We start from the raw sequence: 24,231 nt of genomic DNA on the forward strand, positions 1-24,231 counted from the left end.
GATTGGATATTTTTTGTGCTTTAAAAAATCGAGCAACAACCTTCTCTTTGCATACAAACAGTAAATATGAAGGTGAGAATTCTGTAATATGTGTGACTAGGATTTCAGTACTCACTCCTCTGAACAGGTGACGCTGCTGAAGTTATTTCAGATTTGTAAACAGAGTTATGTCAGTGTTTCCTGCTCCTTTCACTCTATTCTTTTTGTAAATGTTAATTTTCCCAGTTAATTTTTGTATTTTCTAGAGATGAGTTTAGGATATGTATCTTTATTTCATTTATGTATTAATTCCTTAACTAATTAATTAATTCCAAAAATACACATTATGCCCAGTACTGATAAAAGAGAAAACAAGACAAACATAGTCAGTGCCCTCATGGAACTTAGTTTAGTAGGAAAGCTTAACAGATCTTCAGAATGATGGGTATCTTAAAGATGAAGCAGAGACCACTACGTTTGAATACAATGACAACATAGCCCAATATGGTAGACTAGAGGCCTGGTGCACGAACTCGTGCACGGATGGGGTCCCTCGGCCTGGTTGGCGATCAGGGCCAATCGGGGCTGTCTCAGCAAGTCCCAATTGGGGCCAATTGGGGCCCGCTGGCCAGGGGGAAGGGCCGAGGGAGGTTGGCCAGCCACGGAAGGTTGGCTGTAGGAGTGTACTGACCACGAGAGGGCAGCTCCTGCATTGAGCGTCTGCCCTCTGGTGGTCAGTGCACATCATAGCGACTGGTGGACCGGTCCTTCGGTCGACAGGTCGTAACAGTCGCTTAGGTTATATATATATACATTTAGATAGATAGATAGATAGATTAGGAAATGCTTCCTTGAGGAAGGAGCATTTAAACTGAGACTTGCTTATAAGTAGGAATTAGTGTAGCAAAATCCTGGTGGCACAGCGTGTTCAGATATAACTTAGTGCTTATTGGATGCTTTTCTGTTATTATGCCTTTAAGCATCAAAGTAAAGAGGTTTATTGACGATTTAAGTGCTTTTCCATATGTAGACTCGATTTCCTAATTTACAAATTTTCACTTCTCAAGATCTTAAACAGGTCCTCCTCCCATTCTTTTTGAAAGTTGCAGGTTTGTGCTAGTGTGTGTATGTTTTCTCAGTCGCCAGTAGTGAAGCAGTTCAAGTCCAACAGCAGTAGGCTAATAATGTTAGATGTTAATTTGAAGGGCATCCTCATGTTCACAGTGCATGTAAATGTTCAGAAAACACTTCCTTAAGATTTGCACTGTTTAATTTATAAGGTCAGCTGCAGGAAAGACACAGCCCTGCAATCAGATATGTTCACACTTGCAGTGTTTCTGGCTCCTCTGATGTTAGCTGCATGTTAATTTGTTTCTGAGGTTCACAGACCTTCGCTTTCTTCGGAGCTTTACCGGTGTGCGTACTATGCATGCACCTTTGTCAGGTGATGTGAAAATTAGGTAATCCACTCTTGTTTTGAAGGAGGAGGCTTTCTTCCATCATGAGGGAATCAGCCACAACACGCACACGCAGGCACACAGGCACACACTATGATACATCTAGATACCACATCATTGAGAGGAGTGGTTTTTCTTGAGGAAACTGAGGCCATTGCCTGAAAACCTGTCTGAAAAAAATAGTCCCTATATATGCTTTGGTGAAACAAAAGAGATCCTAAGACATACAAGTATGAATAACAAATATGACTGAATAATCTCAAAGCTTACTTGATATTTGCTAGGGAAAGTACGCTCCAGAGGGAAAAGAGACGAGTCTTGTCTTGTTACTGCTGTGTCTACATGATTTAGCACTGTGCCAGGATGGCTAATAGGTGCTCAGCGAATATCTTTAAGTACATGAAATCCCTGTGAGATTTTGACTTCACCGTAGTTTGAATACGCTGAGAGCTCCGTGGTAAGTTAGAGTTTAATCTTTGACTATTACATGGTCTTGGAATCCTTCTGAGGACCTAGATTTTACACAAACTGACGTTTTTCTTTGCACTTTGTTTTTGGAAAATTTATCTTTATTGTTGGAAGTGTTACAGATGTCCCTCTCTTTCCCCTGTAGAACCCCTCTACCCTGCCCCCCTTCCCCGGCCTTCACTGCACTATTGTGTCCCGGGTCATGCATACAATTTCTTTGGTTAATCTCTTCCTGCCCCCCTCCCCTCTGAGATTTGTCATGTTCCATGCTTCCATGTCTCTGGATCTATTTATTTCATCAGTTTATTAAATTTAGGTCCACCTCTCAGTATTTTATTAGATAAAAAAAATTGAGTAACACTTGTCCTTAGGGCATTAAAATGATCTTGCCCTTATTCTTAAAACCTGATGGAGTTTGTGTGATCCTAGACTCTTTAAGTTGCCGAGCACTTTACCTCTAATCTTTTATGAGTTCTTGTAGAAATATTTGAAACTCAGACAATTACAATTTCAGGAGTCCCAGCCAATGGAGGCTGCAAGGATATGAAAGAAAGTAGTCACATGGAAGTCGAAAACGTTGACCTGCTATCAAAGCATTTTCCCCAAATGCCACAGGTTAAGATAGCATAAAGGGACAAGTTTACCATATCACAATAATATCTTTATAGTTAAATTTATGTTTATTCATATTATTTATGTTGGGAAACTTTCACCATAATTCTGCTTTACTGTGCAATAGTCTAGGGTTTTGAGTGTTTTATATACAAGACTTACAGCGTAGTAAAAAGGTAGTATAAGCTGAGAACTGTACAATATGTGAAATCATGTAGCTATAAAATAACTACAGCTAAAAAGCAGGAGAGCTGATTAAGAGCTGTGAGTGGAAAAACCTCAGTGTGGATTGCATGGGCATTTCCCCAAAGAACCACGTCTAACCTGGGCTGAACTGCAGGCATTACTCAGTCAGTATCTGGAACTTGGTCAGTTTGCTTAATGTTTCATATTTACTTTTGATGCCCCAGCTCACAGCATGACTGAGTTATTATATCCACTCATGAATTTGTATCTTACACTCCATTTCTTTTAGTATTTAATTAAACAGTGTACTCCTTCTCTAATTGGCTACTATTCTCCTTATCAAAATTTTCAGTGTTATAAACTTATGTTTCTGGAGTAAGAGGACTACTTCCTTACAGAACGACTATACTATATAAAATATATGTTTTAATGCCTTGCTAGAGTTCCATGAAGTAAGGGAACTTTCTGAAGCTTTTTTTCTTCTCTGTTCACCACGAGTTAACTTAACCCAGACTGGAGAGAATGAGGCAAACATGGAAGGTGAGGTCTCCCTGAGGGTAGATGTCAATATTGATGCTGCATTTGATCAGGAGTCTAAGCCAGGAGTCACCGGCAGAGAGATTGTGCAGAATGTGAATTTTACTCTAAGCTGACACCTTGAAGGTGGCTTTTGTGATTCCATATTAGTGCCTTCCTTTGACTCCTGTCAGAAGTAAACACAAATTTGTCTATTAGTATACTGCCATTCTCACCTCCATGACCTTGCCTAAGATAAACCTTGAATGAGCTCACTATTATAAAAATTCTCTATATGGACAGGGATATAAGCCATTATATCCAAAATCAGTAAAAAATGCAAATAGTAGCTTTAGATACCTAGCAACTTCAGATATATAGTTTTTAATTATAAAATAATAATTCTTTAAAAATGAAAATTAGACTTACAAATTGATCAAGCTGTATGAGACTATAAATGAATATTCAAAAAGAAGCAACTAATATTTTTAAATTTAAAATATAATTATTGAAACTTAAAACATATGGATAAGTTAAATATCCTTAGCAAACAATTGAGAGCAACTACACGTGCATTAGTACAGAGTTTCTAAAAGGGTGAGAGCCATGATGGCTACATTTGGATTTGTGTATGTTATGGGACATGTCCTTTTAAACAGTATCTAATAAACCAGCTGCCTGTAATACCTGGAAATGGACATAATAGTACAAGTTGAAAACTTCCACTATGAGGTAAAAACATTACCCAGGATATTAAAGTCCATCAACAAAATAACACAGTAGCACGACATTATTTATTAGAAATTCAGATTTAATGGTACTGAAGACTGTACAAGACCAGTCACAAATCTTGGAATAAGAGAAATTTTAGCCTTGATTTCATTTCATATCAGTTTATACAAATTACGTCCCAAGCAGTCTGCGGTGTTTACCTATGCCGCCATCTTGGTCTCCGATCAATAATCAATTCTTTAAAAATGAAAATTAGACTTACAAATTGATCAAGCTGTATGAGACTATAAATGAATATTCAAAAAGAAGCAACTAATATTTTTAAATTTAAAATATAATTATTGAAACTTAAAACATATGGATAAGTTAAATATCCTTAGCAAACAATTGAGAGCAACTACACGTGCATTAGTACAGAGTTTCTAAAAGGGTGAGAGCCATGATGGCTACATTTGGATTTGTGTATGTTATGGGACATGTCCTTTTAAACAGTATCTAATAAACCAGCTGCCTGTAATACCTGGAAATGGACATAATAGTACAAGTTGAAAACTTCCACTATGAGGTAAAAACATTACCCAGGATATTAAAGTCCATCAACAAAATAACACAGTAGCACGACATTATTTATTAGAAATTCAGATTTAATGGTACTGAAGACTGTACAAGACCAGTCACAAATCTTGGAATAAGAGAAATTTTAGCCTTGATTTCATTTCATATCAGTTTATACAAATTACGTCCCAACTTCTTGTTTACTTTCTATTTTACCGGAAAGCTTATCTTTCTCTTTTGAATATTTCATAGGGGATATCTTCTTCTCAAAAGTGAATCATCAGTTGAAATTTTTCAGACATGACATTAGTTATGCATTTTCCACTACTTGAAGATGAAATCAGCCCACAACCCACTTAAAAAAACCAGTTACCCCAAATGAGTACTTACTAGGTTATTTCAGCTTAAAAAATAGGTGATAAGTTGACTGAATGGAATTTTAATTCACAATTTCAGTTTTTCCTAGATTGTAGTTGGTAGACTGCTCCTCTGTACGTCACTAAAGCTGAGTATTATATCTCCAACTTCTAAGAGTTGGTTCATCTGCTTATTCACCTATAACTTCATATTTTGTCCCTGAAATTTTCTCCTTCACCTGCTTTTTATGCCATTCTTCTACAGTGTCAGTAATCTCAACTGCCACACGTATAGACCATTATAACAACAAATATATGTTACAGAAATGATTGACTTTATTAGATATCAGACTACTGAACTATATAAATGAAATCACCTCCACTTCCTCCTCTTCTGTGACAATTTATCTATGTGTCATATTCCATACTTACCAAAAAATAACTTTCCTTATCTAATTGATTGGTACTTATGATTTATTCAGTTATTTTGATGTTCATTTAGTCCAAGCGGTTCTCAACCTGTGGGTCACAACCCCTTTGGCAGTCGAACGACCCTTTCACAGGGGTCGCCTAAGACCATCCTGCATATCAGATATTTACATTATGATTCATAAGAGTAGCAACATTACAGTTATGAAGTTGCAATGAAAATAATTTTATGGTTGGGTCACAACATGAGGAACTGTATTTAAAGGGCCAGAAGGTTGAGAACCACTGATTTAGTCATTGAAGAAGAAAAAACTGTGGTTAAAACTATTGGAAGTGAAATACAATTATTTGGTAAAGGAGAGCTTTTCAAGTGATGGCATAAATCTCTGGAAGTTAACATTTAATGGAAAAAAGAAAGCATTGCTCAGAGCTGACTTCACATGTACTATAAGCTGGTGTACTAGGAAAATAGAAATAAAGAAATAGAATAAAAGAGTAGCATCTTTTAGCTTTTTTTTTAGAATCTAAAAAACCTCAGCCCTTTATGAATTATAAAAATACTTTTAATCTCTACTAATGAATGAAATGCTACTACCAGGATAAAAGCCCACTGTGCATTGAAATGTGAATGGATCTGAAATAAGTGCTTTTTATAGCACATGAAAATTCTGTCCAGTAGGATAAGGAATAAAACATCTCTTCTCACAGAAATTTTGTCACTTGAATTAAGTACAATTTGGCCTTTTTTAGGCAGCTTGCTGTAGTTTTTTTCTGGATGCAAAGGATGATTTAGCTTTTTTATCAAAGTTTCTTTGATTCATGTCCTCATTGTCTAAAGTATTGCATGGGACATAGTGAGATTGTATATGAGTATATTCCAAATATTGCATGGAACATACTTGCACTAAAATATTTTTTATTTATTATCTGAAATTCAAATTTAACTGAGAATCCTATATTTTATCTGGCAGCTCTATGCTAGGGAGACCTATAAAATGACATCTTTTTTTTTTTTCTTGGATAGAGGAAAGTGTTTGTTCTTGAATTGGCAAGAGAGTATAGAATTTAAGTTAATACAAAGCATTTATTTGTAGTGTCTTTTAAATTAGTTTGGCTTAATGGAACCAGAAGTTCAAGGAGTTTGTAAATAATGAAGAGTTTATACAGAGGACCACTCAAAAGATACCATCTGCAAAATGTGTACCACTTCGTTTCCTCTGCCACTTTCTGGCTCTACACATTAAATCCAACATTAAGTCCTGAACTCCCTCAAAGCTATGGTGGTTTGTGGAGTTCAGAGTGAGTCAGTTCAAAATATGCTTCTTTGGTATGTGGGCTGTTTTGAGCTAAGGGTGATGTTAGCTGCGGGCTCAGGAGAAACTTCTGTCCCTCCCCTGACGACCTGGAAGAACTTGAACTAGGGGCCTTGCCCATAATGGGAGATTGTTAGACAGAACATCTTTGGTCTGTTTGCATTTACTAAACATCATTTCGCAGTGACCCTTTGAAGCCCCCAAGGCACTTACCTCATGCACTCTTGCTCAGGATGTCTTAAGCACCCATGTTCCCTTTTGGCCTCTGAGCCTCTCATACATGTGGAGTTTCTGACTCTCTCATGTATGTGGGGTTCCCATACATGTGTATGTGTTAAATTTGGTTATTTTCTCTTCCTAATCTTTCTCATTCTATTCTATTATTAGACCAGTCGAAAGAACCCAGAGGGTAGAGAAAAGTTTCTCCTCCCCCATGGGTTCTACTTCTCTGGCTATGAAGCAGATATTTACTGACTGACTAGATGTTCTGGGTGGGGTTGGGTGTGAGCTTTGATCTTGATCTTAAGGCAGTGATAATATAACTGCAAAGTAAGATACACACAGGATTTTAATAAAAGGCAGCGTGGAAAAAATCCTCAGAGGAAGACAGTTTCAGAGCAGCACCGAGGATTGCTAAGTTTACTCTTGGGTTGAGTCATTTGGAAAGTCTGTGGATGAGAAAGTGGTTAATGTGGGTCTTAAGAAATAGAGGGAAAATTCCCTGCACCTTTCTGAGGTTTTCATATGAATGCTAATAAAATGAAATGCATTTAATAGGTTAGAGGAGAGTCCAAACTAATAAAATCTCACAATGACTAAACTTTTATTCTTGAGTGATATTTCTCAGACTAGGTATCAAAATCATCTATTTTTATTCTTTGGGGACATGGCATTATGTTGAAGGTCTTCTCAGTTATTATTGAGGGAATGACAAGCATCCTAGAATATGCCCAAATCTTAATTAATTCCTGAATAAGTTAGATACTTTTCATCAAGTACCAAACAGCATACATAAAAGAGTACTCATGGACAAGAGTTAAGATACTGTGTCATGCCTGCCTTATGTGAATTGACTTGTCTGTGCTTCAGGTTCTTGTTCTGTGAATTAGGGACAAAAATATATACTTAGTGTGATTGTTGTGGGCTAATATATATAAATGGCCTGGCACTAAAGAATATTGAAAGATGACCCCCAAACAATGAAATAAGTAGATGAATTACTGTTTGGGGATTATGCTTGACAATATCATGTTTGTAATTTTAACTTACAAAGCTGTTAGTGTTGACTCTCTGAGGTGAATAATATTGTATGTGTTTTCAGAGAAAAGGATGTTGCCCATCATAAAGAATTCATATGGGAATGCTCAAATGCTAAGTATATATACTGAGAGTTCATTCCAAACTAACTAACATCCATGTTGAAGTTATTTCTGACCATGGCTTCATGATCCTTGCTACTTAAGGTGTAGTCTGGGGACCCACAGCATTAGCATCGTCTGGGTGCTTACAAGAAATACAGAATTTTGGGTCCCAACCCAGACTTCCAGAATCAGAATCTGGATTTTAGCAAGGTTACCAGATGTTACCTATGTATGTTAGAATTTGAGACTATTGCTCTAGATCAGTGGTTCTCAACCTTCCTAATGCCACGACCCTTTAATACAGTTCCTCATGTTGTGGTGACCCCCAACCATAAAATTGTTTTCGTTGCTACTTCATAACTGTAATTTTGCTACTGTTATGAATCGTAATGTAAATATCTGATATGCAGGATGTACTTTCATTGTTACAAATTGAACATAATTAAAGCATAGTGATTAATCACAAAAACAATATGTAATTATATATGTGTTTTCCGATGGTCTTAGGTGACCCCTGTGAAAGGGTTGTTCGACCCCCAAAGGGGTCGCGACCCACAGGTTGAGAACCGCTGCTCTAGATGTTAGCATAGGTTATTGAAAAGTTTGTATTGCTCCGAGCGTTTAAAGTAATGTTGTCCTTTAAATGTAGTTTCTGTCATTTAGTTAAGGCTGGTACTACAGGGAGTAAGAAGTCCTCCAGGTCTTTAGAGTACTAAGTTGGAAATTGCCTTTTCTGCTTCATCTTCTGGGGTTCAAAGAACTGAAAATTGAGCAGTTTAACAGTTTACTGCTTAATTGTCAAGATTTACTCTCTTTTCATTAACAGTAGTCACACCCAGATTCTTAAGATTCTGAATAAGAAAGATAGTAAGGGCATTTCCTGCCTTTATTAAAGTCCCTGGGATTGGGGGATGTCTTATGAGTGTTTACTGAGTTGTTGGAACCATGATCCTTCTATTAAGGTTGATTCTGATTCCTGCATTGGTGTCACCTGAGGAGCTTGTTAAACGTTCAGATTCTCTGATTATTCCCAGGAGATTCTGATTCTGTAAAGCAACAGAGGGGCCTTGGAATATGTATTACCAAGAAACTCCTTAAGTTGCAGCGTTGCACATAGCCTGATTTGCAAATCGTTGCTGTAGTCGGTTTCTTTTGTATCGGTTAGAAGACCTTTACCATCCCCTCATGTGTTCATTTTTCATTCTTCAGGTTGCATGTCTTGGTTTTCCATATTACCAGTCATTTGATTTATTGTTGTATAAAGTTAAAAATGGAGGCAGCAGAGGGTAGAGAAATAGAACATTGATCTGGGAGGTAGAAGCCCTGTATTCTTGACTTGATGTAGGTTCAGTGCGTAAGTCACAGTTTCTCCATTTTACTGTCTGTGAAATGGGCTTTATACTTCAGTGGGATGTGAGTGCTTTGAACTCTTCAAAAGAAAAGGTGTGTGAGTTGAGCGTGTTATTGCCATCTTATTTTAATATCCTTCCTGTGAAAACCGTGTTTTCCTTTGCAATGTAAAACCTGGTTATTACTGAAGACTTATCTCTGTAGTTGGTGTTCCTTTTGTGCTTTATACCCAACCCCCACCGTTCTCTGCACGCGACAGTTCTCCGGCTTCTGTCTCATGGAAGGTTTTCCTGGGCCGGTTGGATCAAGAGCTCCTCTGTGGGGCAGATGAGAGCAGCTCTTGTTGAGACCTGTCAGGAGTTGGGGAGTTGTTCATTGGGACAGGAACTTGAAACTAGAAAACCTAGAAGGCCTAGACACCGTGTCTCAGTGTGATATCTTGAGCTGAATCCATTGTCTGGGCAGGGGCCCCGGGCCTAGCCTATTTAGGAGGAAGTACCAGTCGAATAATGGGTTAAGGGTTGGATGTGTTTATTTTTTATTATTTCGTAAAGGGATGGGATAGCTCAGGATCTTTCTAGACTGCACACTAACTAGATATTGAAGGCACATCATCCTGATTATTAGATATATTACTAGATATAAGGGCTCTAAACCACCCTAATGAACACACTGAGAAGACATCCTGGCCTCCCCAGACTTTAATAAAACAGGTAATGCCCTTTCTATCTTCGTTATTTAGAATCTACAGATTCTTGGTGTGACTACTATTAATGGAAAGAGAGGAAAGCTTGACAATTAAGAAGTCAATTGCTAAACTGTTCAGACTTTCAGGCCAAGGACTATGTGTCTTTTATTCACCAATACATACCCAGTACCTGGCAAAGTAATACTGTGATGATTAACTACAATTACATATATGAGTACATATTTTGCAGTGGCTTTAAGTAATATTTTTTTACTTTAAGTTGGTAACTCCTAACACATTATATCAGTGGAGTGGCAGGTGTTTCACATGTTTTTAGAGAGCCACACGAGGCTTCCAGTTAAAGAAAATATGCCTGATTCCAAACCCTTGTGTACCTTTCTGGAATGCTTTTTAGAATGTTCTTTCTTGTTTATCAAACATTTGTCTTATTTTAACAGTTACTTTTTTTGTCTTTAACAGAAGAAGATGCTATAATAGTTAACAAATAAGATCTTGTTCTAGGCCTTTTAAAAGAAGTCCCACACATAAATACAGATTCACACATACCCTGTTCATGAATTTCTATGTATCATGCTTCTTGACACCTTATGGACACCCAATTTGTTTAGAAAAATCTTGAGTTTCTAATACATCTTATTTACTAGATTATGTAGATCAATCAGCCATATTTCCTTGACTAAATCGGTTTGAATTTTATGATAGAAAAGAACATTATAGTTAGGTAGAATTTATTTCATATATAAAAGCTGTACAGAGCCCTTCAGCATCTGAAATGTGTATATGTGTATAGTGAAAGAAAATCTCAATGTAGTTTAAATAAACAGAGTGAAAAGACCATTGATTAAAACAGCTGTAAAAAATGTGTGAATATCTGCTTAAATAATATAGAATCAATGGTCATTGAGCCACGGTGAAATGAACAGAGCAGGCCAATCAATAAGAAAGTAAGGCAACCAGCTTTACAGGTGAATTGACAGGAGTGTGTGCCCGTAAATATGTGTGTATACCTACTATTGCTAATATGCCAACAGGGAATGCCACATTCTGTATGTAGAACTGAAAATGCCAGTTCATTACCTTCCAATTTCTGGATGTTGAGAATATTGTGTCGTTTTCTACCTCTTGCGTCACCTGAGATAAAATTCAGGTGTTTAAAGAGCATTCTTTTAAGAGGCCCTTGGAGTGCTCCATTTCCCATGCCTGTTTTCTCCTCCCCAGGAGGGCGCACAGCTGCTACAAATGCCGCCAGTGCAGCTTCACCGCGGCCGACACTCAGTCACTACTGGACCACTTCAACACTGTTCACTGCCAGGAACAGGACAGCACTACAGCCAACGGCGAGGACGATGGGCAGGCCGTCTCCACCATCAAGGAGGAGCCCAAGATTGACCTCAAGGTCTACAGTCTGCTCAGTCCAGACTCTAAGATGGGAGAGCCCGTTCCCGAGAGTGTGGTGAAGAGGGAGAAGCTAGAAGACAAGGACGGGCTCAAAGAAAAAGTTTGGACCGAGAGCCCCAGCGATGACCTTCGCAACATGGCTTGGAGAGGGGCAGACATCCTCCGGGGCAGTCCGTCCTTCACTCAGACAAGCCTGGGGCTCCTGACACCGGTGTCCGGCACCCAAGAGCAGACCAAGACTCTAAGGGACAGCCCCAACGTCGAAGCTGCCCACCTGGCCCGCCCTATGTACGGCTTGGCTGTGGAGACCAAGGCGTTCCTGCAGGGGGTGCCGGCAGGCGGAGAGAAGTCCGGGGCCATCACCCAGCAGTATCCTCCATCTGCAGAAAACAAGTCCAAGGATGAGTCCCAGTCCCTGTTACGGGTAGGAAGGTTTCATTTTTAAATAATTCCTATATCTTGAAGGGAAAAGGGGGGCAGGGAGGGGGGACACACATCCTCTAGATCAGCGGTTCTCCACCTTCCTAATGCCGCGACCCTTTATTACAGTTCCTCGTGTTGTGGTGACCCCCAACCATAAAATTGTTTTCGTTGCTACTTCATAACTGTAATTTTGCTACTGTTATGAATCGTAAGGTAAATATCTGATATGCAGGATGTATTTCCATCGTCACCAATTGAACATAATTAAAGCATAGTGATTCATCACAAAAATAATATGTAATTATATATGTTTTCTGATGGTCTTAGGCGACCCCTGTGAAAGGGTCGTTCGACCCCCAAAGGGGTCGCGACCCACAGGTTGAGAACCGCTGTTCTAGATTATCAGGTCTGACCAAGGAAAGGCAGTGCTCTCTGTCAGTTGGCTGATTCATGCCTTTCAGGATGGAGTGGCAGAAAGTAGCTCACCTGAGTGTGTGTCCTGTGCACATACTTGGCACAGTGGTGGGCAGTCACCTGTTTGTCACTGCTCTGGGTCCAGATTGAATGTCGGTTCATCCTTTCTGGGGATTATGCGAAACAACGAGGCGGCATTCGGAGAAGGGAGGTTCCCAATCCCAGAAGGATGCACACCTGTTACATTAAAATAGCGAAATGACTTTTACATTCTAAGGTGGTGTGACCGCATATGGTGAATAAAGAATGTAGCAGAGACTTAAATCACTGAGAATGCAATAGCCCTTGGTGAGACGTTAATAGGGAAATGGGGTGTTTTTTAAAACTCACTGTATAATTATGTACTAGTGACAATGCTCGTTGTTTAGTTGCCAAGAAGAGGGAAACGGCGAGGTAGATCTAAGTGTGAATGGCGTGAAGAACATTCAAAGAAGAGAACCGAGAACCGTGCATTTTATATTATAGGGCTTTTTAAGGGAGAAAGACAAAGTCCCATGTGGAAAAGCAAAACAAAGCCTCTGCATAGGATAAGATCCTTGATTGCTCTCTTCTGAAAATACTTTAGATTTTGAAAATTCACGAGTTCCCAATAAGTGATGCTTTCCTTTTGCCTAGCAGTGGTCGGCAAACTCATTAGTCAACGGAGCCAAATATCAACAGTACGACGATTGAAATTTCTTTTGAGAGCCAAATTTTTAAAACTTAAACTATATAAGTAGGTACATTGTTATTAACTTAATTAGTGTACTCCTAAGGCTTAGGAAGAGCCACACTCAAGGGGCCAAAGAGCCGCATGTGGCTCTCGAGCCGCAGTTTGCCGACCACTGGCCTAAGGTATCACCGCTTAGTCATTTCACCCTGACTCAGAAAATTTTGAGCTTCTGGATGATTTTGAAACTTGGTTCATGTGCCTAAGGTAGGATCAGAAACCAGCTAACCATAATGAAAAAGCCAGTTAGAAAATGGAGTTCAGCTGGCCAGGTAGACCTGCAGGTTAGAGACCACTGGTTCTCTCTCCATGTATTCTGGGGAGAAAAATTGCTCTTTCCAGTGTCTGCGTGGCTACTCTGCTCTCATTCCCTGCCCATTCTCCGAAGCCTATCTGTGCTTCTCGGGTGTTCTCGAGTGGAGTTGGGAAACACTCCTTCGAGGTGCACAGTTAATTATAAAAGCTGTTACTTTTCCTGTTTGCAGTCATGCCCTGGAGCTAAGAGAAGGGCTTGAATGCAGAAGGGGTGATGCCCCGTACACTGAGTAACAAAGAATCCTACAGGGGAAAAGCCAGTTTATTATAAGGAACTTTGAAAAGGAGGAAAAATGGTTCCTATACCCGTCTAGAGGGTGTGCAATCCAGGGAGCTTCTTTTAGATAAATATATAGGGAGCTGCATTTATATAAGTGTAAGTGCCGGTTATTTTCCAGCATGTCAGGACTTCTCTGGTCTCAAGTGCTCTTACAGTTTCTGGGTCTCAGGCAGGAACGATATGTCTGAGGCTTTTAAATGTCAGACTGCAGCTTGAGAGCATGGTGTGAATGGGCCTCAGCTCTCCAGCACCAGCGCTCTCCTTCCTTGTTTCGTCCACTTAAAATTGTTTTCACCTGTGACAACTCATTGCATACCAAATTGTTTGACTCTTTTAGACTGTCTGGAATATTCTCTTTCCTGCCACCATTTATATACATTAAGAATCTGTAATGAGGAATAATTAATTAAGCAGTGAAGTCTAAAACCTGAGCATGATAGTTACATTCTTTTTTTTTTAAATATATTTTTATTGATTTCAGAAAGGAAAGGAGAGGGAGAGATAGAAACATTAATGAGCAACACCAGCCGGGCAAACCCAGTTTTCATGAAGTAATTCACAAGATAAAGCTTATGTTAAGGTGCCCTTGCCACTCAAAGTGCAATAATCAACACAGGTCACATATGCAATTTAAAAAATTTTATAACAAGATCAATTCCATACTATTTACAAAGAAAAATTATAAAGACATTCACTAACTAAAAATATACATACATATTGGACACAAAACTAAAACTAGAAGTAAAAAAAACCACAACAGAATATTTTGAAATTTTAATTCTCGTCTGTGATTCTTATATTTCCTTCCTCACTTTGAGTACAGCAAAATTTCATAACTAAAACCAGTTAAAAACATGTATTAGAAAGACCAATATTCTAAAAACAACAAAATTATGTGCTTTATAGCATGACCCTAACTCCATTCAGCCTACTCTGTAAAAATGTTTTCAATATTTATCAGTGTTGAAATATTTTACATTAATATTTTCTGCTAGGTAAATTTTCCATATTCAAGTTTTTACTTTTAGTATTAGAAACTATATGTACAAATGTATTTACAAATATATTTGTTCTAATAATTCTATATTGTGTGCACTATTTAGATAGAAAATAACTTTTAAAACCTATTTTCCATTTCTTAAATTGCTTTCTGAATACCATGCCAATCAGTGAGGTAATATCAAGTTAAATTCTACCTTTTAAACTCAAAGATGAATAATACATTCTATAAGTCTATATTTACACAGACCACTGTATTTTCATTCAAAATGTGCAGATTATTTTTGCATAGTTCAATTTTGCATTTATAAATTTTTATAGGGTACTCTCACTACTCACCGGACTTCTACAATTACAAAATTGAAAGACATCGTTTTTTACTTTTAGTAAATAGGATGGTGATATTCTGCTGGGTTTTCCCCCACTGATGGCAGAGGAATGAGCGGAGAAGTTTGTATTTGCTGTGATAACTTATCAATGCCAATTTCTACCACCAGAGTAAAAATCTTGTCAAATTCACAGTCAGAGTGGGCGCTGCTTAAATTCTCTCCGGTGTCTTAAAGAGTTTATCAGTTAAGACATGTGTGCATTAAAGTTGTTCATTTGGTTAATACAGTAAATATTTCTTTTTTTTTTTAAATATATTTTATTGATTTTTTACAGAGAGGAAGGGAGAGAGAGATAGAGAGCTAGAAACATCGATGAGAGAGAAACATCGATCAGCCGCCTCCTGCACATCTCCTACTGGGGATGTGCCCGCAACCCAGGTACATGCCCTTGACCGGAATCGAACCTGGGACCTTTCAGTCCGCAGGCCGACGCTCTATTCACTGAGCCAAACCGGTTTTGGCTACAGTAAATATTTCACAGTAAGTTAAATTAGCTATGCTTCCTATTCCAAATATCCAATAAAACTGGTGCTTTCCAAAAGCACTATTCAAAGACAAATAAAATGAAAATTTTAAAAATTCAAATTTGATTAAAATCACAGAAAAGGGATCCAACACTGTTTTAAAATATGTATTGATCATACATGTATTAATTTTGTCAGCAGTCAGAATGTAGTAGATGACAGCCTCTAAGGATCACACATCATACGATAAGGAATTTGGTCACTCGCTTGCAGAACATGGTTAAGTCTCTCGCTGAAGATTTGCTGCTCAGCAGCTAATGTGGAGGAACTGAAAAAAAAAAAAGTTGAAATGATGCAACACTAACTTGAAGTCAGGGAATTAAGGAAGTGGAGAAATTGAGAAAAACAATTTTTTAAAAAAGTATTATCATCCTCAGCTTGCTTAAAGAATGTAACTATCGCCCAGCCCCGGTGGCTCAGTGGTTGAGTGTCAACCTATGAACCAGGAGGTCATGGTTCGATTCCTGGTCAGGGCATATGCCTGGGTTGCAGACTCAATCCCTAGTAGGGGGTGTGCAGGAGGCAGCTGATCGGTGATGTTCCTCTCTCATCCATGTTCCTATTCCTCTATCCCTCTCCCTTCCTCTCTCTCTAAAATCAATAAAAACATATTACTAAAAAAAAAAAAAAGAAATTAGGTGTTTGTTGTGTATTAACCAGACATTATCTCTACAATATCATTCATGTGATTTTTTTTTGTGAGTAGGAAAAAGTATTAAAGCCTTTAGACTTTTGCTAGAAATAGTCCATGTTTCCATGAAAACTTTAATTGGTACTCTTAAAACTTCTAGAAAATATCTTATAAAACATGAAAGCTCCTGGAAATGTTTTAAAAGTGCAGTATTTTCATTTAACTTATAATTTGTTTCTGTGAAGAAGTTAACATATTTAATATTGCCTGTGCTAAAAGCAAAAGTTAATTGGTTTTATATATTCAAATAGATGTTTCTTTCTCATTTTAAGCTAAACAGGGTAGTGTACTCAGAATTCAATATAGTTATGTGCCCTTTACTGACCAGTTTCTTCTATTTTGTATATTTACACAAAGGTATTTATTTATTTAATTTATTTATGTATTTAGTTTGTTTAGTGGATCGACTCTTATTCACATACGACTGTATTCATTTTATTTCCTGCATAAGAAATGCTAGGCTTCATTCTTGTAATTGACCTTTTAGATTGGATTTTATAAGATGGAAAACTTTATCTTTTAACTGATAACCACACTAACAGGAACAAAACCTTGTGTTAAACAAAGATCTGGTTAGTATCAAATGCATTTTTTATTTGTTAGTGAAACCAGAAGGTACTATTAAGATTAGTTGGTAAATATGTTGTTTCTGTGGTAAATGGCAAATCAACATTCAGCTAAACTTCTGCATGTCGTTTGTCAGAGATAATTCATAGACTCAGATTCTGCCAAACACCATAGTTATCGGCCCACGTTCTTCATGTATGTAGGGGGAAAATAAGTCTCTGAACTGATTTCAGTTTCCCATGTGAATTTATTTAGGAAAGTTTGTCCGTTTTAAGATGCACGTTTTTCGCTGCTGGGTTCTGGCAGAGATGTTCAGCCAGGGGCTGTGGGCATTGAGTTCCAAGTGCGGGGATTTGAGTTCCAAGTTGAGTCTCTGACTGTAAAGGAAGGGCCTCCCAGAATCCCCGTTCATCTCTCTGGGAGAGGATCGGATGCCTGCGGTGCTCACAGGGGGGCTGTGCCGCTTCGTTAATTAACGTTTGTCAGGCCATTTGAGATCGTCAGATGCAGGGTTCTAGATAAGTGCAAAGTAGTGTGATTATTTGTTCATTTGGTAAATGTGATATCAACACGGTACAAAGCAGATGTTATTTCCCCTGTTCTTCGCAGTGTTAAATTTATAGTTTAAAGATCGTTGATACCGGACAGTCTATTGAGATGCAAAAATGTTCTTTTGGGGACAGTCCATTGGCAGCCAAACAGACATTCAAACAAGCGGCAGTGTTGAATGCCTTTACAACCACTGACAGGAGATCGCAGGAACTTTTTTTAACCAAAGATGGTCTCAAGTGAAAAGTCTGATATTTTTTGTTCTGCTTCATGTTTAGTGAAAATGAAAACAGTCCTTCAGTTATCATATAGGTATTATTGACTTATTATCTTCTTTATGTACATAACCATTTTCCTGACCCTGTTTGAATGTTTTACATAGGTATACCAAAGAGAACAGCCTAAACCAGGAAAAAGGAAATATACATTTCCCTATTCATTGCTTATGAAACAGTAGTATTTAGGCCATGTTGATAAAGTTTCTCTTTAGGTAGCCATTGGCATTTAAATTGCCCAAGAAAAAAGTGTTAAAATCAAAATCAGAGCTTAATAATCTTTGTAGATCTCTGTTCTTCTGTCCTCTATAGATGTATTTCTATTGTCATGTTAGAAAAGGGTACAATTGAATTTCAAATATATTACTGGCTTACTTTAAAAATACAATCCAGTCATTGAATGAGTTAGGTGTAATAATGAATGTGATCATTGTAATTGTTTTTACTGAATAAAATCTAGGTAGCTTGTTTTCTTTTTCTTTATTGGTTATTCATTTTTTATATTGGCAGGCCACTTTTGATAGTAGATCTGTCCAAACCAATTTGACACATACATGTTTGGTTTTATTGATTTGGCCAATAGGATTTCCCATTATTCTAATTTCTTTTTCGTAAGTCAGCTTCATTGGCCCAAGTATTTTTTTTAAAGCACTTTTTCTTTTTTGTAACCAAGCTTTTTGTGAAGTCTGGCACGGTTCTGCTGGCCCAGGTTTCTAAGGCAGGGGAAACAGATGTATCTTGCAGTGAATTGGGCTGTAAGTGTGTAGTCACTGTGAAATGGTATCCTTCAGCACAGTATCTGTTAATTATTTCCTGTATAACTATCTTTTGCTTGACTTCCTTTTTTCACAGACTGCATGAGTCAGGAGATAACAGGGCCCCAAAAGGAACCTATTGTTGAGTGTTTTTAGATGTTGGAAGTAAAGAGTTACATAGAAGGTGGTCCAATTTTCAGAAGCATAGATACAGATTAATTCAAAAGTGTGTCAGCCATGAGCTACACAGTCTTGAGGTAAACCTAGTATTTTCTGGCAAAGTCCAGTCTGATGGATGGATTTCATAGAACTGTTGATCACCTAAAATACCAGGAAATTTTTTCGTCTTGGATTTTGTGTGTGTGTGTGTGTGTGTGTGTATTTTGTTATTTGCTGCCACCAAAAGAGTAAATACTGTTTCCATTGTCAGATTCTTTTATTCTCCCTTTCCTTTGACTCTGTTGGAGAACTTTCATTAAGTATTTACAGAAAAGGACATTGATGACTAGAGTGGTCTGCTTTTTTAACTTAAGGAAGCTTGGCAAACAGGGTACTGCTGTATCCAGTTGGGTTGTTAGTTCAAGGAGATGGCGAAGAGTTTCAGTGAAGTTTCAAGAACTTGCTTCATTTCAACAAAGCAACATTCTCATTTTATGTGTCTACAATTAGCTCTAATTTACAAATTAGAACCTGGAATAGGACTTTTTATTTTGGAAAAAAATCCACAATACTTTATCTTCTGGCATACTTCTTTTGTTATCATTATCAGTGATTAAGAGTAAGACAAAGGAATCTTTTTTGTGTGTGTGTAAGTAGAGGACATTTGTGATATGATAAATTGAGTATTTGGTATCATTGCTCATGTCAGATTGATCAAATAGCTCTCGCACATAACTTTACATGTTAACTTACCTCTTATACAAGATGGTGTCTCAATTTAGGAGATTTAATTTGGGCATATTAATTATGAAAGGGATGAGACATTTCATGCCTTGGAAATTCGCCTATCTGTAACATCATTATTAACCAGGAAAAGCTAAGAATATATAGATATATTTGTAAAAGGCAAAATACACTTTTATAATTTTATTAATTTTTTAAAAAGGTAAGTAGTGATTATCAGTCAAACTTTTATGAGAATTTGGATGCAAATACAAATATTTTTAAATATATTTTTGGTAATAATAGTTTGAAGAAAGTGATGAGATCTATGACAGTGTGATTTATTGAATTGCATTTGCCTGTAGTGTTACATTTTGTTTACAATTTGGTATTAAAGACATACTAAATAATGAAAAAATGTCTTGGTAGATTCATGTCCCATAAAGTAATCTGTTCTCAGGAAATTAACTTTCTGAGTTTACCAGGTAATGTACTGAACAGCACAATAATTCCTTGTAGCTGTCCAATTTAATTCTCAATTAAACTACTTTTGAAAGCATTCAAAAATAAAGTAATGGTTAAAATAGATGGATATTAATTTGTAATTGGTTGCCAGGTAACGTAGCATTTCAGTTTCTAGGATTAAAAGTTTACTGCCTTTTCATTAACTTATTATTGGCTTAACTCCTTTCATCCTCACCAAAGCCCTTTGAGGTTGAAGCTGTTATTATCTCTTTTATTTTGATGAGGAAACTGAGGCAGAGAGATGAGTTAATTTACCCAAGGTCACGGTGCTTATGATGGCAACGATGCACTTCTGACGCTGGTGATTTGGCTCTGGAGCTATGCTCTTAACCATTAACATTGCACGGCCTCCTATGACTCTCTGATTTGTTAAAATTTGGACAGCTTTCTGCAACTTCAGAATAATTTATTGTATCTAAACATATACTTTTTTGTGTTTTATATACAAAACAGAAAAAATAGCTTCTTGAAAATTCTGAAAGTGGCTCATACTTACTGAAAAAGAGATAGAGCTCTAACTGGTTTGGCTCAGTGGATAGAGCCTCAGCCTGCGGACTGAAGGGTCCCGGGTTCGATTCCGGTCAAGGGCATATACCTTGGTTGTGGGCACATCCCCAGTAGGGGGTGTGCAGGAGGCAGCTGATTGAGTTTTCTCTCTCTTTGATGTTTCTAATTCTCTATCCCTCTTCCTTCCACTCTGTAAAAAAAAATCAATAAAAAACAAAAAACAAAAAAGAGATAGATGATACAGAACACTGAAAAGAAAATGAAGACCACTCATGAATTCTAACTCACAAATACTTTCCTATTCATGTTTTAGTGTGTAATTTATTCTATATATGTATGCAAATATATATTTTATCTAAGTATAGCATCATGTGCCTCACTCTTTTATAATCTTTTTTTATTTACAATATATTATGGATGTATTTTCCCATCAGCCACTATAACCCGCAGTATTTGTCTTAGTGCCTGCGCATTATATCATGAAATAGCTATATCATGATATGGTCAATAAATGCACTATTAATGAACACTTAGGCAACTTGTAGTTTCTAGTTATAAAGAAAACTTGGATGAATCTCATTGTATTATTTTAATTTTGATCATTTCCTTAGGATAATTTCTTATCATTTCAGTTATTTAAATGAGAACATTCATCACTGATACAACAAATGGTGTTCTGTGTCCAAGTCACTGTCATGTAAAAGGGTCATTTTAAGACATAAATAAATCAGCTTTTAAAAATGCTGAAAGAACAAAATCTTAGAATATTCAATTAAGGATTAATGGGTGAACTATAAATTGACTAAATGATGAAAGCAGGTAGTGAAAGAAAAAGCAAATGTTTATTTTGTAGAGAAGTTGATGTTCAGGCAGGACCCATTTTCCTAAGCAGAGTTGAGTCATGTGTCTTATGTGAAAGCAATCAGCTCAGCTATTCTTGCCTTTTTTAGGGGAGAAATTTCTCTTTTTGCTTGTTTTTATTTTGCCTCCATGGGCGATGTTCTTGCTAACCTTCACAAATTCTCAAACCTTTTTTAAAGTTTTTTCCTTCCTTGGATGTGTGTTGGGTCTGGTGGGTAATGGTGTGGGCTTTGTGGAAGTATAAGAGAAAATAACTTTTTAAAAATATATATGAAATTTTAATGATCTTTACCTTTATTTGTTGCTGAGATATTTATATTGATTCCATTAAAGAGTATTTTTCTTTGAAAGGATTTTCAGAATTCAGAATATTCTTTATTATTAGTAGGTCTGGAAGAGATACAGTCTCAATTTACATGGAATTCGTGCTTGTTATTAACTAGAAATACAGTCTCAGGCCATTCTTAACCAATTGATAACATTTATGAAAACTTTATGATGCCATTTATAAATGCAAATTTTAAGTCAGCCATTTTTAGGTGGGAATCTAGAAATTTCCAGATATTACATTTGAGAGAGCTATTCATTTTATTTAAAAATAATTATTTCTTTAAAAGAAAAAAAGTCAGTATGGAACTTTTAAAATTTCTTTTCAGGTTTGTACATTGAAAATTAAAAATGCTTTTATTTACTTATAACTTTTTAGAAGCATACGTGTTTTGCAAAGCGTGGTACAAGTGAAGCAATGCTAGCCATATTTTAGAAGATACACATGTTTGGCTTATTTAATTATTAATTATTCTTACTGCCAGGAATATACAACCTAAAATTTTCTTGATAATTCAGGAAAATCCACCTACATTGCCTGAATTGGATAAACTACTTCAGAGAAAGTTGGAAGTTTTTAAAATGTGGATTGTTTGGATGAGCAGTTTATGGTCTACAAATTATCCAGTCAAAATGCCTCTCAAAACTTTATGCTGTTTTTACATATAAGAATGTAAAATATAGGATGATTTTTAAAATAACAATTCAGAGCTTGCCTCAAATTCACATATTATTTAAAATTTTCTGAAGACTCAAAAATATATCCTAATTATTCTTGAGTAGGATGCTCAGCCCTTTGAGGTTATTTACTGTTGGGTTGGAGGTGGGTGTGTTCCACCTTTAGTATGCTCTCCCGATTCAGGCTTGACTGGATTTTATTTTCCAGTAAAAATATATTTCATGTTTTCTTCTACTCTTCCCTTGTGATGTAGTGGAAAGAGGTATTGGATTGGAGGAAAGGAGTCTTTGTGTTCTAGACTGAATTTTGTGACTAACTAGCCTTGTGATGCTGGGTGAGTCACTCAATCCTTATACACTATTTCCTTCTTTGGAATATTATAGAGAGAGAAGTATACAACTGCTCACATCTCTTTAAAATTGCAAATCCTAGGACCAAGTAAATTTTCTATAACACCTTAAACATTTAGATCTGTAAATTGATACATGAGGCAAGTTGAAAACAAAAATCTTACATTTTAGACTCAGTGTCAGTGTCTTAAGAGATATCACATACTTGGTACACAAGTTCTTAAATCAGATTTCACTCCCCTGGCTTAGAATCCAGTAATTATAAACAACCGTCACAATGCAGTCTGAAATCTTGAAATCTCAAATAATTATGTCCTTTGAGATTATCTTATACAAGAAAGTTTATTCTTTGAAAATAACTTTGTTTCAAAGAATCATGCTATGAATAACAATAAAGGGAAGTATACACAATAAGAAATAAAGTAATGCTGGTGAGAATATGACATGCTTAAAGCCTATTTCCTCCGTTTCTTGGCATTGAACGATGATGCCTGTTTTGTTCACAGTCAGATGTTCAAATCAGAATTTTGGATGCAGAAACTAATTTTAGTAGGTGGGGTGCAAATTTCTTATGAGTCCATGAATAGACTCTAATCCCAGCTGTTTCATTACAATTATAAAAATAAAATTGGCTGTGAATCATTCCAACTCTATTTAATGGACGTGAATAATTCACTTTCGTCCCACTGCATCTTAAAACTATAAACCTATCTTAGATTCTTCATGTTCTTTCAGCGTTCATATCTCATTATTCACATATGAATTATTTGAAGTGTGATTTTTCATGATAAAAATGATCATGTTTCCACCCAATTCCTGTGGATTTCAGGAAAGAAGGTGGCCTCTAGATGAGGCTAGGGATGAAATGGAGAAAGAAATTGGGAAAAGTCTACACAAAGAGAAAAGGATATCAAGTTCCTTGTCATTTTCTGTCCCATTAAAATATATGTTTGTTTTAGACATTTTAGAAAATTTAAATAAGAAAAAGAAAATGACTACTCAACACCTTAATGCATCCCTTCCTAGACATATACATACATATATACTTAGACAAACACATGCAAACATATATTGAAGGCTGTTTAATAATAAGCAGTTATTATTAAACAGCCTTCAATTCCACTTTATAACAAGTTATAAACATTTTCTCAGTAGCGTATATTCTGCTATATCACATTTTTGGCTTCATAGTTTTTCATAGTATGTTATACTAGTTGTATTCGTAAAGATGGTTATCAATTCCTTGTTGAACATTTAAGTTACTTCCAGTTTTTTATATTATAAATAGGGCCATGTTGAATGTCCTTGTAGCTAAATAATTGTATCTTGCTTACAATTTTAAATTGTGTGAATTGATTTCTCTATAATCAGGTTTCTTCATGGGATGACTCAATAGTGGAGTTTTTTGGCAAGTATAGGTCACTTTCCCAGACTATGTGTATACTCTTGCGAAACAGGAAAGCCAATCTTTTCTGGACTTCTAGTAGTTAGAACTGCCTCAAGTGATAGTAAAGACATAGGAACCCTAACATTTTCTTTAAACATTATTATAGAGGGGTAAAGGTAATACGATGGTTTGGATAAGGTACATTTCTGAAGCACCGACAAAGAAGATACTGTCAGGTATCTTTTTTACTTTGAATGTCAAGGCAACTAAGGAATCTGTTGACTATAAAAGTGAAATTGAGTATTCAGATAGTATAACGTACTGAAATGATTCTTTCAAGGT

The 24,231-nt window shown here is 36.6% G+C and overlaps 1 protein-coding gene across 5 annotated transcripts in view; it reads left to right on the top strand.

Annotated features, from left to right (window-relative positions):
* Positions 1 to 24,231, top strand: part of TRPS1 (trichorhinophalangeal syndrome I) — a 238,770-nt gene that overhangs the window by 60,578 nt on the left and 153,961 nt on the right. For all 5 annotated transcript variants that reach the window (XM_005857821.2, XM_014547903.1, XM_014547888.1 and 2 more), the window contains one exon: positions 11,242 to 11,845. In XM_005857821.2, the coding sequence (XP_005857883.1) occupies positions 11,242 to 11,845 (604 nt within the window). The remainder of the gene's footprint in view (positions 1 to 11,241; positions 11,846 to 24,231) is intronic.

The sequence above is a fragment of the Myotis brandtii genome, unplaced genomic scaffold (assembly GCF_000412655.1).
Source record: "Myotis brandtii unplaced genomic scaffold, ASM41265v1 scaffold1137, whole genome shotgun sequence".
Lineage (NCBI taxonomy): Eukaryota > Metazoa > Chordata > Mammalia > Chiroptera > Vespertilionidae > Myotis > Myotis brandtii.